This window comes from Cherax quadricarinatus, chromosome 8 (genome assembly GCF_038502225.1).
Source record: "Cherax quadricarinatus isolate ZL_2023a chromosome 8, ASM3850222v1, whole genome shotgun sequence".
Lineage (NCBI taxonomy): Eukaryota > Metazoa > Arthropoda > Malacostraca > Decapoda > Parastacidae > Cherax > Cherax quadricarinatus.
In genome coordinates this window covers 27273295-27286317 of record NC_091299.1, presented here as the reverse complement: position 1 = coordinate 27286317, position 13023 = coordinate 27273295, and the positions used below count along the sequence as shown (strand labels likewise).

General features: G+C 40.4%; 1 protein-coding gene across 5 annotated transcripts in view; it reads left to right on the top strand.

Moving 5' to 3' along the window:
* The window catches only part of LOC128685451 (coiled-coil domain-containing protein 102A), a 67839-nt gene that overhangs the window by 37622 nt on the left and 17194 nt on the right, over nucleotides 1-13023 (top strand). For 4 of the 5 annotated variants that reach the window (XM_053771983.2, XM_053771980.2, XM_053771981.2 and 1 more), the window contains one exon: nucleotides 3638-3834. In XM_053771983.2, the coding sequence (XP_053627958.2) occupies nucleotides 3638-3834 (197 nt within the window). Of the gene's footprint in view, nucleotides 1-2039; nucleotides 2400-3637; nucleotides 3835-13023 lie in introns of those variants that run through there. The other variant, XM_053771984.2, reaches the window with a different exon arrangement.

Here is a 13023-nt window from a genome sequence, read left to right as displayed (position 1 = left end):
TTCTTTTCATTCATAACATCAGCAATCATCTCTTTCTTATCATCCGCACTACATCCACGCACATTCAAGCATTTCAGTTTTATAAAGTCTATCTTATCATTTTTAGTAAATGTGTACAGGAAAAGGGGTTACTAGCCTATTGCTTCCGGCATTTTAGTCGCCTCACACGACACGCATGGCTGACAGAGGAAAGATTCTTTACCACTTCCCCGTGGACAATAGAGAAAGAAAAACAAGAACAAGAGCTGTTAAGAAAAAGAAGAAAAACCCTAGATGTGTGTATGTATATGCAGTATGTGCATGTGCATGCCTGTGTAGTGTGACCTAAGTGTAAGTAGAAGTAGCAAGATATACCTGTTATCCAGCATGTTTATGAGACAGAAAAAAGACACCAGCAATCCTACCATCATGTAAAACAGTTACAGGTTTCTGTTTCACAGTCACCTGGCAGGACGGTAGTACCTCTCTGGGTGGTTGCTGTCTGCCAATCTACTACCTTTGATTAATTGTATTTACATTAATTCTAATGGGAAATATTACTTCGGTTTTTGACCTTTTCAGATTTAGGCCTACCTTCTGGAATGGATTTCATCTGAAATCCAGGGTTCCACTGTACATATATGAAAATACACCTCAAAGTCAGCGTTTTAACCCTTTCAGGGTCGAGAGGCCCTCTCCTGAACTTGTTCTCAGGGTCGAAAATTTTTCAGAAAAAAAATTATTTTTTCTTATGAAATGATAGAGAATCTTTTCCTGATAATAATGACACCAAAAGTATGAAATTTGATGGATAACTTACGTAATTATGCTCTCACGAAGTTAGCGGTCTCAACGGTGTTTACGCATCAGCGATTTCGCCCACTTTGAGCCCTATTTTCAGCCAATTCCAGTGTACTAGTTGACAAAAATCATAATTATTTCGCTAGAACTCCATTTGTTCTATCGAATGAGTACAAGAAACCACCCATTTACTGATTTCAACTATCCAATAAAGTGGTCAGAAATTGGCAATTTTTCCAATTTCACACAAATTTTTAAACTTGCCAATTTCAAAATAGGGTCCAGAATTAACAAGACGGACATTCCTAGCACTAAAATAACATTTCCTCTGTTCATTAGTCATGTCCCCAGGCCCCTCTTACATTTCTTTTGCTTTCCACTTTGAATTTTTATTCTCACAAAAAATAGAAGATTTACTGTTATACAGAGTACTGCATCAGTGTAGAAATGGTATAAATAATATCGGTGCACTTGTGAAAGATTAGACTCACCAGTTGACGTGTATTGAACACATAGCATGATTTGTTTACTTTTGAACTTTGGCAAAAATCGAACATTTCTGCTACTGTCTGTCTTCCATTCTATAAAATGAGACCAGGAAAACTAGAATACAACCATAAATACCATACAAAAATACAGTGCATTTGCTGTTTTAAACCAAAAACACGGTCTAAGTTTTTTTTTCTCATTATGCACTGTGTGCTGCAGGATTTTTTTTATACTGTGCACACTGACCACATAGACCCATTCTTTCATATGTAGGCCTACCAGCTTTCTCTCGCTAGATTTGAAGGCACTAGAATTTATGCGTACTAGTATGTCAATAACCCTGGTGCGTAAAACGTACTAGTACACTGGAAACCCTGAAAGGATTAAACCAAAAACACAGAGTTTTTTTTCTCATTATGCACTGCATGCTGCAGGATTTTCTTTATACTGCGCACACTGACTGCACAGACCCATTCTCTCACATGTAGGTCTACTAGCTTTCTCCCGCTAGATTTGAAGCCACTAGAATTTTGGTGTATTAATATGTCACTGACACTGGCTTGAAAGCTGTACCTTTACGTCACCGACAGTAAAAGGGTTAATATATCAGGCAACTAACTGTCCTGGTGTTGTTTCTCTTCTTTGTCTCTTTTCACCACTAATGCCTTGTTTTGGCTCATTGTTTCTCTGTGTAAATTGAGACATTACACTGTCATTGTACATGTTAAGGAGACTGATGGTCACTGCTTTGTCTGGGTGGTATTTTTCAGCAAACTCCTGCACTTCACGCCATTTAGCACACATTTCCTTGACAATTGCAATGGGCACGTCATCCCTTTCCACCTCTTCCTCTGATGACAGCTCCTCTGCAGCAGTCTGTTGCTGCTCCTTCTGAAGGTCTACAAGTTCTTCTGCAGTCAGTTCAATTCTGTGCTCCTCCACCAACTCCTCGACATCATCTTCAGTCACCTCTAGGCCCAAGGTCTTCCCCAGGGACACAATATCCTCTACCACATCAGGCTCATCTTCAAAACCTTCAAAATCCCTGGCTGCCACATAGTCAGACCCCAATTTCTTCCATATTGACTGCATGGTCCTGGAAGACATTCCCCCAGGCTTTGTCTATAAGCCTCAATCAGGTGAGGATATTGAAATGGTCCTTCCAGAATTCTCTGAGGGTTAAATTTGTTTTTGAAGTGATTTCAAAGCTTCTTTTTAAGAAGTGCTTTGGTGTAGAGTTTCTTGAAGTTAGAAATGACCTGCTGGTCCATGGGCTGGATGGGAGGAGTGGTGTTAGGAGGCAAGAACTTCATAGTTATAAAACTGAACTCCTCCAGCAGTTCGTTTTCCAAGCTTGGAGGGTAAGCAGGAGCATTATCCGCTAGTAGAAGGGCCCTGAGTGGCAGTTGTTTTTTAGTGAGGTACTTTGTGACAGTGGGAGCAAAGACCTCATGAACCCACTTGATAAAAAATTGTTACCCAAGCTTTTGTGTTGGCCCTTCACATTACAGCCAATTTGTTTTCATACCATTGTCCTTCCTAAAAACTTGTGGTTTTTCAGAATGATAAATAGGTAAGGGTTTCAATTTCAAATCCCCCATGCTGTCTACTCATTGTCCAGTGCGCATTCTGTGAGCATGTGGGCCAAGCCATTCGCATTGTCGGTCAACAACCAAGAGAATGTACGAAAACCAGGACATTTTTTCTCTCGAATTCCTTATTAGAAAACCAATTTGTTTGACAAGTAATGCAGTCAACAACTGAGATTCCACTGTATTTTATTATGTTAGTTGATGACATTCTGAAATACAATTTTTTGTATTATACAAGTTCATGATATAATTTTTTTTATTATTATGCTGGTTGATGACATACAGCAATAGTGTTTTACGTTATTCAGGTTGATGAAGTACTCCAGTAGTGCTTTATATTATGCTTTATTGATGATGCACAGTAATTCACTGGAACTCCTAAATTTATGGGCTTCCTAATTAGCACATTTTCATCATTCAGCCAAAGGTCCTTATGCAGATAACTGTGTTGATTCCCAGTTTTTTTTTTTTAACTGACCATAGGATGTTGTTCAAAATATATTCATTGGAAGGCCAACTCCCTTACCTCTTTTTTCTGAACTCATATTCACGTGAATGCTAGAATTAACAAGATTAAAGTGACATTTAATTGAGATATAATCTGTGAGCCACAAAATGAGTCCAGATCCGAAACAGAATTATGTGGGTGTAATTTAGGTTTGTTCATGGATTCTAGAGTCGTGTAACCCCACACACAGTTCCAATTTGACCCCGTGCTAATACTGTATTGCATATACTATATTTGTAGTGTCTGAAAGTTAAAATTTGACTTTCAGGAGTTATCAGAGCTGAAGCATGCCCACTCTAAGCTTAAGAAAGTTCTAGCAGACAAATCTGTTGAACTACTGCACTGTTCTCGACGGGCTGATCAGTATGAAAGCGAAGTGAAGAGGCTGAGGGCTCGGGTAGATGAACTGAAGAAGGAACTCGCAGCTGCTGAAGATGAAGTTGATGGTGCTTCAAACAATATTAGGTAATATCCTATCCTGCTAGAGAGGATGGAGCAAAATAAGATAACTTGGAGGGTCTATAAATCTGTTGTGGTGGGAAGGCAGAGTATGGGTTGTTCCAGGAAATGTTGGAGGGAGGGGAAGTAAAGGAGGTTTTGTATGTAAGTAGCTTGAACATCCAGCAGGTGTGTGTGAGCATGTTAGATAGGAGTGGAGGCAATTGGTCTTTATGACTTGACATACTGCTGGAGTGTAAGCAAGGTGACATTTATGAAGGAATTCAGGCAAACAGTTTAGCCAGACTTGAGTCCTGCAGGCAGGAAGTATATTGCCTGTGCTCTGAAGGATGGGTACAAATATTGAAGTTTGGAGGGTTATCTGAACTGTAGTATTAACGTGCCTCTGTCAAGACAGTGATAGCGTGAATGATGGTGAGAGTGTTTCTTTTTCAGGTCACCCTACCTCCTATTTTGCTCCATTGTCTTTAAATGTCCAGATCACCTCAGAGACCCCTCCTCAGCCTTCTGGATAATACTTTGAGTAATTTCACATCTCCGAATCTTCAAGCCACGAATTCTCTGCATAATAATTACACCACACATTGCCCTCAGACATGACATCGCTGCCTCCAGCCTCCTAACTGCAACGTTTACAACCCATGCTTCACACCCATATAAGAGTGTTGGTACCATTATACACTCACCATCTGACTTATGACCTGCGCTACATACGACCACTTGACTTATGACCGTGCGTCTGGCAGCAGTGTATAAGTGGATGATGGGCATAAACAAAGGTGATATTAATAAAGTACTGAGATTGTCAAACCAGGTAAGAACCAGAAGTAATGGATTTAAGTAGAATAAATTGAGATTTAGAAAGGACATAGGTAAGTACTGGTTTTCTAACAGAGTTGTGGATGCGTGGAACAATCTTCTGAGTAGGGTGATCGAGGCTAGGACTTTGGGTAGCTTTCAAAAGAGATTGGATAAATATATGAGTGGGAGGGGCTGGGTTTGATTGATGTCGTGTGTACATGACTAAATTCTTGGCTAGCTTTGGGTAGGGGTAGTTTTGATAAGGACCTGCCTTGTATGGGCCAGTAGGCCTTCTGCAATGTTCCTCCATTCATATGTTCTTATAATGTGATCCTTTATAGACAACATTTTGCCCACACAAGTAGAGGTGGTGGTAGTTGTACATGTGGTGGAAAAGTCAGCTGGTACATGACAAAGAAAGGTTACAAAACTTATGGCTTGGGTAGCATAAAAAAATAAGTTGGGCAAATGTATATGGATGGATGGATTTGAGAAGGCATGCCCAGTTTGGGCCAACAGGCCTGCCGCAGTGTTCCTCATTTATTTTTTATTTATTATCACACCGGCCGATTCCCACCAAGGCAGGGTGGCCCGAAAAAGAAAAACTTTCACCATCATTCACTCCATCACTGTCTTGCCAGAAGGGTGCTTTACACTACAGTTTTTAAACTGCAACATTAACACCCCTCCTTCAGAGTGCAGGCACTGTACTTCCCATCTCCAGGACTCAAGTCCGGCCTGCCGGTTTCCCTGAATCCCTTCATAAATGTTACTTTGCTCACACTCCAACAGCACGTCAAGTATTAAAAACCATTTGTCTCCATTCACTCCTATCAAACACGCTCACGCATGCCTGCTGGAAGTCCAAGCCCCTCGCACACAAAACCTCCTTTACCCCCTCCCTCCAACCCTTCCTAGGCCGACCCCTACCCCGCCTTCCTTCCACTACAGACTGATACACTCTTGAAGTTATTCTGTTTCGCTCCATTCTCTCTACATGTCCGAACCACCTCAACAACCCTTCCTCAGCCCTCTGGACAACAGTTTTGGTAATCCCGCACCTCCTCCTAACTTCCAAACTACGAATTCTCTGCATTATATTCACACCACACATTGCCCTCAGACATGACATCTCCACTGCCTCCAGCCTTCTCCTCGCTGCAACATTCATCACCCATGCTTCACACCCATATAAGAGCGTTGGTAAAACTATACTCTCATACATTCCCCTCTTTGCCTCCAAGGACAAAGTTCTCTGTCTCCACAGACTCCTAAGTGCACCACTCACTCTTTTTCCCTCATCAATTCTATGATTCACCTCATCTTTCATAGACCCATCCGCTGACACGTCCACTCCCAAATATCTGAATACGTTCACCTCCTCCATACTCTCTCCCTCCAATCTGATATTCAATCTTTCATCACCTAATCTTTTTGTTATCCTCATAACCTTACTCTTTCCTGTATTCACCTTTAATTTTCTTCTTTTGCACACCCTACCAAATTCATCCACCAATCTCTGCAGCTTCTCTTCAGAATCTCCCAAGAGCACAGTGTCATCAGCAAAGAGCAGCTGTGACAACTCCCACCCTGTGTGTGATTCTTTATCTTTTAACTCCACGCCTCTTGCCAAGACCCTCGCATTTACTTCTCTTACAACCCCATCTATAAATATATTAAACAACCACGGTGACATCACACATCCTTGTCTAAGGCCTACTTTTACTGGGAAAAAATTTCCCTCTTTTCTACATACTCTAACTTGAGCCTCACTATCCTTGTAAAAACTCTTCACTGCTTTCAGTAACCTACCTCCTACACCATACACTTGCAACATCTGCCACATTGCCCCCCTATCCACCCTGTCATACGCCTTTTCCAAATCCATAAATGCCACAAAGACCTCTTTAGCCTTATCTAAATACTGTTCACTTATATGTTTCACTGTAAACACCTGGTCCACACACCCCCTACCTTTCCTAAAGCCTCCTTGTTCATCTGCTATCCTATTCTCCGTCTTACTCTTAATTCTTTCAATTATAACTCTACCATACACTTTACCAGGTACACTCAACAGACTTATCCCCCTATAATTTTTGCACTCTCTTTTATCCCCTTTGCCTTTATACAAAGGAACTATGCATGCTCTCTGCCAATCCCTAGGTACCTTACCCTCTTCCATACATTTATTAAATAATTGCACCAACCACTCCAAAACTATATCCCCACCTGCTTTTAACATTTCTATCTTTATCCCATCAATCCCGGCTGCCTTACCCCCTTTCATTTTACCTACTGCCTCACGAACTTCCCCCACACTCACAACTGGCTCTTCCTCACTCCTACAAGATGTTATTCCTCCTTGCCCTATACACGAAATCACAGCTTCCCTATCTTCATCAACATTTAACAATTCCTCAAAATATTCCCTCCATCTTCCCAATACCTCTAACTCTCCATTTAATAACTCTCCTCTCCTATTTTTAACTGATAAATCCATTTGTTCTCTAGGCTTCCTTAACTTGTTAATCTCACTCCAAAACTTTTTCTTATTTTCAACAAAATTTGTTGATAACAGCTCACCCACTCTCTCATTTGCTCTCTTTTTACATTGCTTCACCACTCTCTTAACCTCTCTCTTTTTCTCCATATACTCTTCCCTCCTTGCATCACTTCTACTTTGTAAAAACTTCTCATATGCTAACTTTTTCTCCCTTACTACTCTCTTTACATCATCATTCCACCAATCGCTCCTCTTCCCTCCTGCACCCACTTTCCTGTAACCACAAACTTCTGCTGAACACTCTAACACTACATTTTTAAACCTACCCCATTCCTCTTCGACCCCATTGCCTATGCTCTCATTAGCCCATCTATCCTCCAATAGCTGTTTATATCTTACCCTAACTGCCTCCTCTTTTAGTTTATAAACCTTCACCTCTCTCTTCCCTGATGCTTCTATTCTCCTTGTATCCCATCTACCTTTTACTCTCAGTGTAGCTACAACTAGAAAGTGATCTGATATATCTGTGGCCCCTCGATAAACATGTACATCCTGAAGTCTACTCAACAGTCTTTTATCTACCAATACATAATCCAACAAACTACTGTCATTTCGCCCTACATCATATCGTGTATACTTATTTATCCTCTTTTTCTTAAAATATGTATTACCTATAACTAAACCCCTTTCTATACAAAGTTCAATCAAAGGGCTCCCATTTTCATTTACACCTGGCACCCCAAACTTACCTACCACACCCTCTCTAAAAGTTTCTCCTACTTTAGCATTCAGGTCCCCTACCACAATTACTCTCTCACTTGGTTCAAAGGCTCCTATACATTCACTTAACATCTCCCAAAATCTCTCTCTCTCCTCTGCATTCCTCTCTTCTCCAGGTGCATACACGCTTATTATGACCCACTTCTCGCATCCAACCTTTACTTTAATCCACATAATTCTTGAATTTACACATTCATATTCTCTTTTCTCCTTCCATAACTGATCATTTAACATTACTGCTACCCCTTCCTTTGCTCTAACTCTCTCAGATACTCCAGATTTAATCCCATTTATTTCCCCCCACTGAAACTCTCCTACCCCCTTCAGCTTTGTTTCGCTTAGAGCCAGGACATCCAACTTCTTTTCATTCATAACATCAGCAATCATCTGTTTCTTGTCATCTGCACTACATCCACGCACATTTAAACAACCCAGTTTTATAAAGTTTTTCTTCTTCTCTTTTTTAGTAAATGTATACAGGAGAAGGGGTTACTAGCCCATTGCTCCCGGCATTTTAGTCGCCTCATACGACACGCATGGCTTACGGAGGAAAGATTCTTTTCCACTTCCCCATGGACAATAGAAGAAATAAAAAAGAACAAGAGCTATTTAGAATAAGGAGAAAAACCTAGATGTATGTATATATATATATGCATGTGCGTGTCTGTGAAGCGTGACCAAAGTGTAAGTAGGAGTAGCAAGATATCCCTGTTATCTAGCGTGTTTATGAGACAGAAAAAGAAAACCAGCAATCCTACCATCATGCAAAACAGTTACAGGTTTTTGTTTCACAGTCATCTGGCAGGACGGTAGTACTTCCCTGGGTGGTTGCTGTCTACCAACCTACTACCTACTACATTCATATGTTCTTATAATGTGATCCTTTATAGACAACATTTTGCCCACACAAGTAGAGGTGGTAGTAGTTGTACATGTGGTGGAAAAGTCAGCTGGTACATGACAAAGAAAGGTTACAAAACTTATGGCTTGGGTAGCATAAAAAAATAAGTTGGGCAAATGTATATGGATGGATGGATTTGAGAAGGCATGCCCAGTTTGGGCCAACAGGCCTGCTGCAGTGTTCCTCCTTTATGTTCTTATGTAATAGAGAAGAGACACTGAAACATGCCTTCTCAAATTCATCCATATACATTTGCCCAACCTATTTTTTATACAATGGACCCTCTTTCTTTTTTTTCTCTTAACACACCAGCCGTATCCCACCAAGGCAGGGTGGCCCAAAAAGAAAAACGAAAGTTTCTCTTTTTAAATTTAGTAATTTATACAGGAGGAGGAGTTACTAGCCCCTTGCTCCCGGCATTTTAGTCGCCTCTTACAACACGCATGGCTTATGGAGGAAGAATTCTGTTCCACTTCCCCATGGAGATAAGAGGAAATAGACAAGAACAAGAACTAGAAAGAAAATAGAAGAAAACCCAGAGGGGTGTGTATATATATGCTTGTACATGTATGTGTAGTAATTTATACAGGAGAAGGGGTTACTAGCCCCTTGCTCCCGGCATTTTAGTCGCCTCTTACAACACGCATGCCTTACGGAGGAAGAATTCTGTTCCACTTCCCCATGGAGATAAGAGGAAATAGACAAGAACAAGAACTAGAAAGAAAATAGAAGAAAACCCAGAGGGGTGTGTATATATATGCTTGTATATGGGAAGTACAATGCCTGCACTTTAAAGGAGGGGTTTGGGATATTGGCAGTTTGGAGGGATATGTTGTGTATCTTTATATGTGTATACTTCTAGACTGTTGTATTCTGAGCACCTCTGCAAAAACAGTGATAATGTGCGAGTGTGGTGAAAGTGTTGAATGATGATGAAAGTATTTTCTTTTTGGGGATTTTCTTTCTTTTTTGGGTCACCCTGCCTCGGTGGGAGACGGTCGACTTGTTGAAAAAAAAAAAAAACATGTATGTGTAGTGTGACCTAAGTGTAAGTAGAAGTAGCAAGATGCACCTGAAACCTTGCATGTTTATGAGACAGAAAAATGGACACCAGCAATCCTTCCATCATGTAAAACAATTACAGGCTTTCGTTTTACACTCACTTGGCAGGACGGTAGTACCTCCCTGGGCGGTTGCTGTCTACCAACCTACTACCTAGGAGTGGACCCTCGTTTTTTGTAATTAATCCTTTCCAAAAAGTGTGACTATTTCCGAAATTGACGATTTGCGAAACCATTTTCCCCATGAGAAATAATGTAAATACAATTAATCCATTCCAGACACCCGGAAGTATTAAAACAAAAATTTTTTTTACATGAAATATAGATGTACATACACAGTACAATGAGACATGATGAATGAAACATTAACAGCATAACACTTACCTTTATTGGTGATTCTTCTTAGTGTATGGAAGACTGGAGGAGGAGAGAGAGATTGGATTATTTACTGTTTGGAAGGGGAATCCCCTTCCATCAAGACTTGAGAGTCACTGGAGTCTTGTCTCTCAAAAAAGTGTCCAGAGATCTCTGTTTCTGGCATCTCTTTAAAACTTCCCTAAAATGGGCCAAGACTTTGTCACTGTACAAGTGGCCAATATGGCTTGCAACAGCCTTGTCAGAGTGATGTTTCTCCATAAATCTTTCCATCTTACTCCACATTAAAGCCCTTGTGGCTTAGCACTTCTTTTTGATTATAATAATAATAATCTTACTCCACATTTCAAAAATCTCCTTAATTTCTGAAGAAGGCAACTTCTTCCATCTCTCTTCCTCCTCCTCTAAAGCAATATTCTGAGCTGCAGTCTGTTGCTGTTCCAGCTGAAGCTCTTGCAGCTCCACAGTGGTTAGCTCTTCGTTGTGGTCCTCCACCAACTCTTCCACATCCTCAAAACTCACATCCAACCCCATGGAACTCCCCAGTGCCACAACAGATTCCACAACTGCCATAGGCTTGTCAGGGTCAACCCCAAACCCTTCAAAATCCCTCTTGTGGACACAATCTCGCCACAATTTTCTCCAAGCAGAGTTCAAAGTCCTGGCAGTCACTCCCTCCCAAGCCTTACCTATAAGGCTTATGCAATGGAGGATACTGAAGTGATCTTTCCAAAACTCTTAGGGTCAAGTGAGTGTCTGAGGTCACATTAAAGCACCTTTGAAACATTGCTTTGGTGTAGAGTTTTTTAAAGTTTGAAATTATCTTCTGGTCCATGGGCTGGAGGAGAGGAGTGGTATTAGGGGGCAAGAACTTTAATATGATGAACCCAAACTCCTCCAGAATTAGGTCATCCAAGTTTGGAGGATGAGCAGGTGCATTGTCCATTAGGAGGAGGCATTTTATTATCCAGGAGGTAATTCTTCACACTAGGGCCAAACACTTCATTGAACCACTCGAGGAAAAATTTCCCTCATGACCCATGCCTTATTATTAGCTCTCCAAAACACACACAATTTACTCTTCATGACATTGTTTTTCTTGAATGCTCTGGGATTTTCAGGATGGTACATTAGTAGCAGCTTCACTTTGAAATCCCCACTAGCATTACTACAAAACATGAGCATCCGCCTATCTTTCATAGGCTTGTGTCCTGGCAGTTCCTTTTCCTCCTGAGTAATATAGGTCCTCTTTGGCACTTTCTTCCAAAAGAGGCCTGTTTCGTCACAATTGAACACTTGTTGGGGTTTTAATTGTTCATTCTGTACATACTCCTTGAATTCATTTACGAATTTGTAGCTGCAATTTTGTCCGAACTGGCAACCTCGCCATGCCTTATCACACTGTGTGTGTGACTACAGTTCTTAAATCTCTCAAACCAGCCTTTGCTGGCCTTAAATTCACAAATATCAGTACTCGTTGCAGGCAATTTCTTTACGAGATCATCATGCAACTGTCTAGCCTTTTCACAAATAAGCGACTGCATAAGACTATCTCCTGCTAATTGTTTCTTGTTGTTTGGGGTTTCTTATACATCCTGGCCAGTTCAGCTACATGTACCCCACTTTCATATTCTTCAATGATGCTTTTCTTGAATTCAGTCATATTTCTCACCTTCTGTACTGAAGGCATGGCACTAGGGGCTTTCTTTGGAGCCATGGTAGCTTATTTAGCAGTTGCAAGTACTAAAATGAATGGAATATTATGAAATATTTCGTATGAGTACGTGAGGGGACTGTCACTCACTGGTAAACAATGGCACACTGGCTGGGAAGGGAGTGTGAGGCGGCTCGAAGCCGTGAGTATGCGTCCGGGACGAATGACTATTTGCGAGTCAAATGACGATTCGCGAGTCAATGTTTTGAGGAAAAAAATGTTATGATTTACGAAAATTACGACTTTCGAGTCTAACGAAATACGAGGGTCCACTGTACTATCCAAGCCATAGCTTTTGTAAACTTTCTTTCTCATGTACCAGCTGCAAATGTTCTCCGAAGTAAACAACTGTGTTGAGCACAGTGTTTCTCCTAAACCTTACAGTATAAAATACAGTACTAACAGCATAAAGCATAAAGTAAAAAAGATATACAAAAATAATAAAATAAAATCATTACAACAACTGTGATGTTTATATACAGGAACCTTCTCAATAGAAGTGCTGACACAAACGAGAGAGAGCAGCTGACAAATTGTTCTATTTTTACACTAATATCAACAATAAGGCTTGTTTGCCTATCACAATTGATCTATTATGATATAAGGTGAATATCATTAGCATAGAAGCATAAAAAATACACCAGAATAAATATTATCTACCATAATATGAAGGCCTGCTGCGCAGATAGGAAAGGGACTTTGTGGAAACCACCGACCATAAAACTTATTATCCCTTCTTTCTTCACTCTTATGGGAGAAAACGGATCTAGCGCAAGGGCAAACTAATAGACACTCGTAACTTACAAAAACACTGATAAAAAAGGGATTTTTTCAGGAAAAAAAAAATATTCCTCGCATACTTGGGCATGCACATGCTTTCGGCTATTATCTCAGAAGTAAGTTTTTCACCTATTTTGTGAAAACCAATCAATAATAATGAATGGATTGAAGTGATTTCCACAACAAACATGAAAGAATGATTGCTTCATAAGATTAAGATTTAATTTTTGAAGTATCCCTATTGGCAATTTTCTAAGGTTCAACTTACGTCCATTTTGAC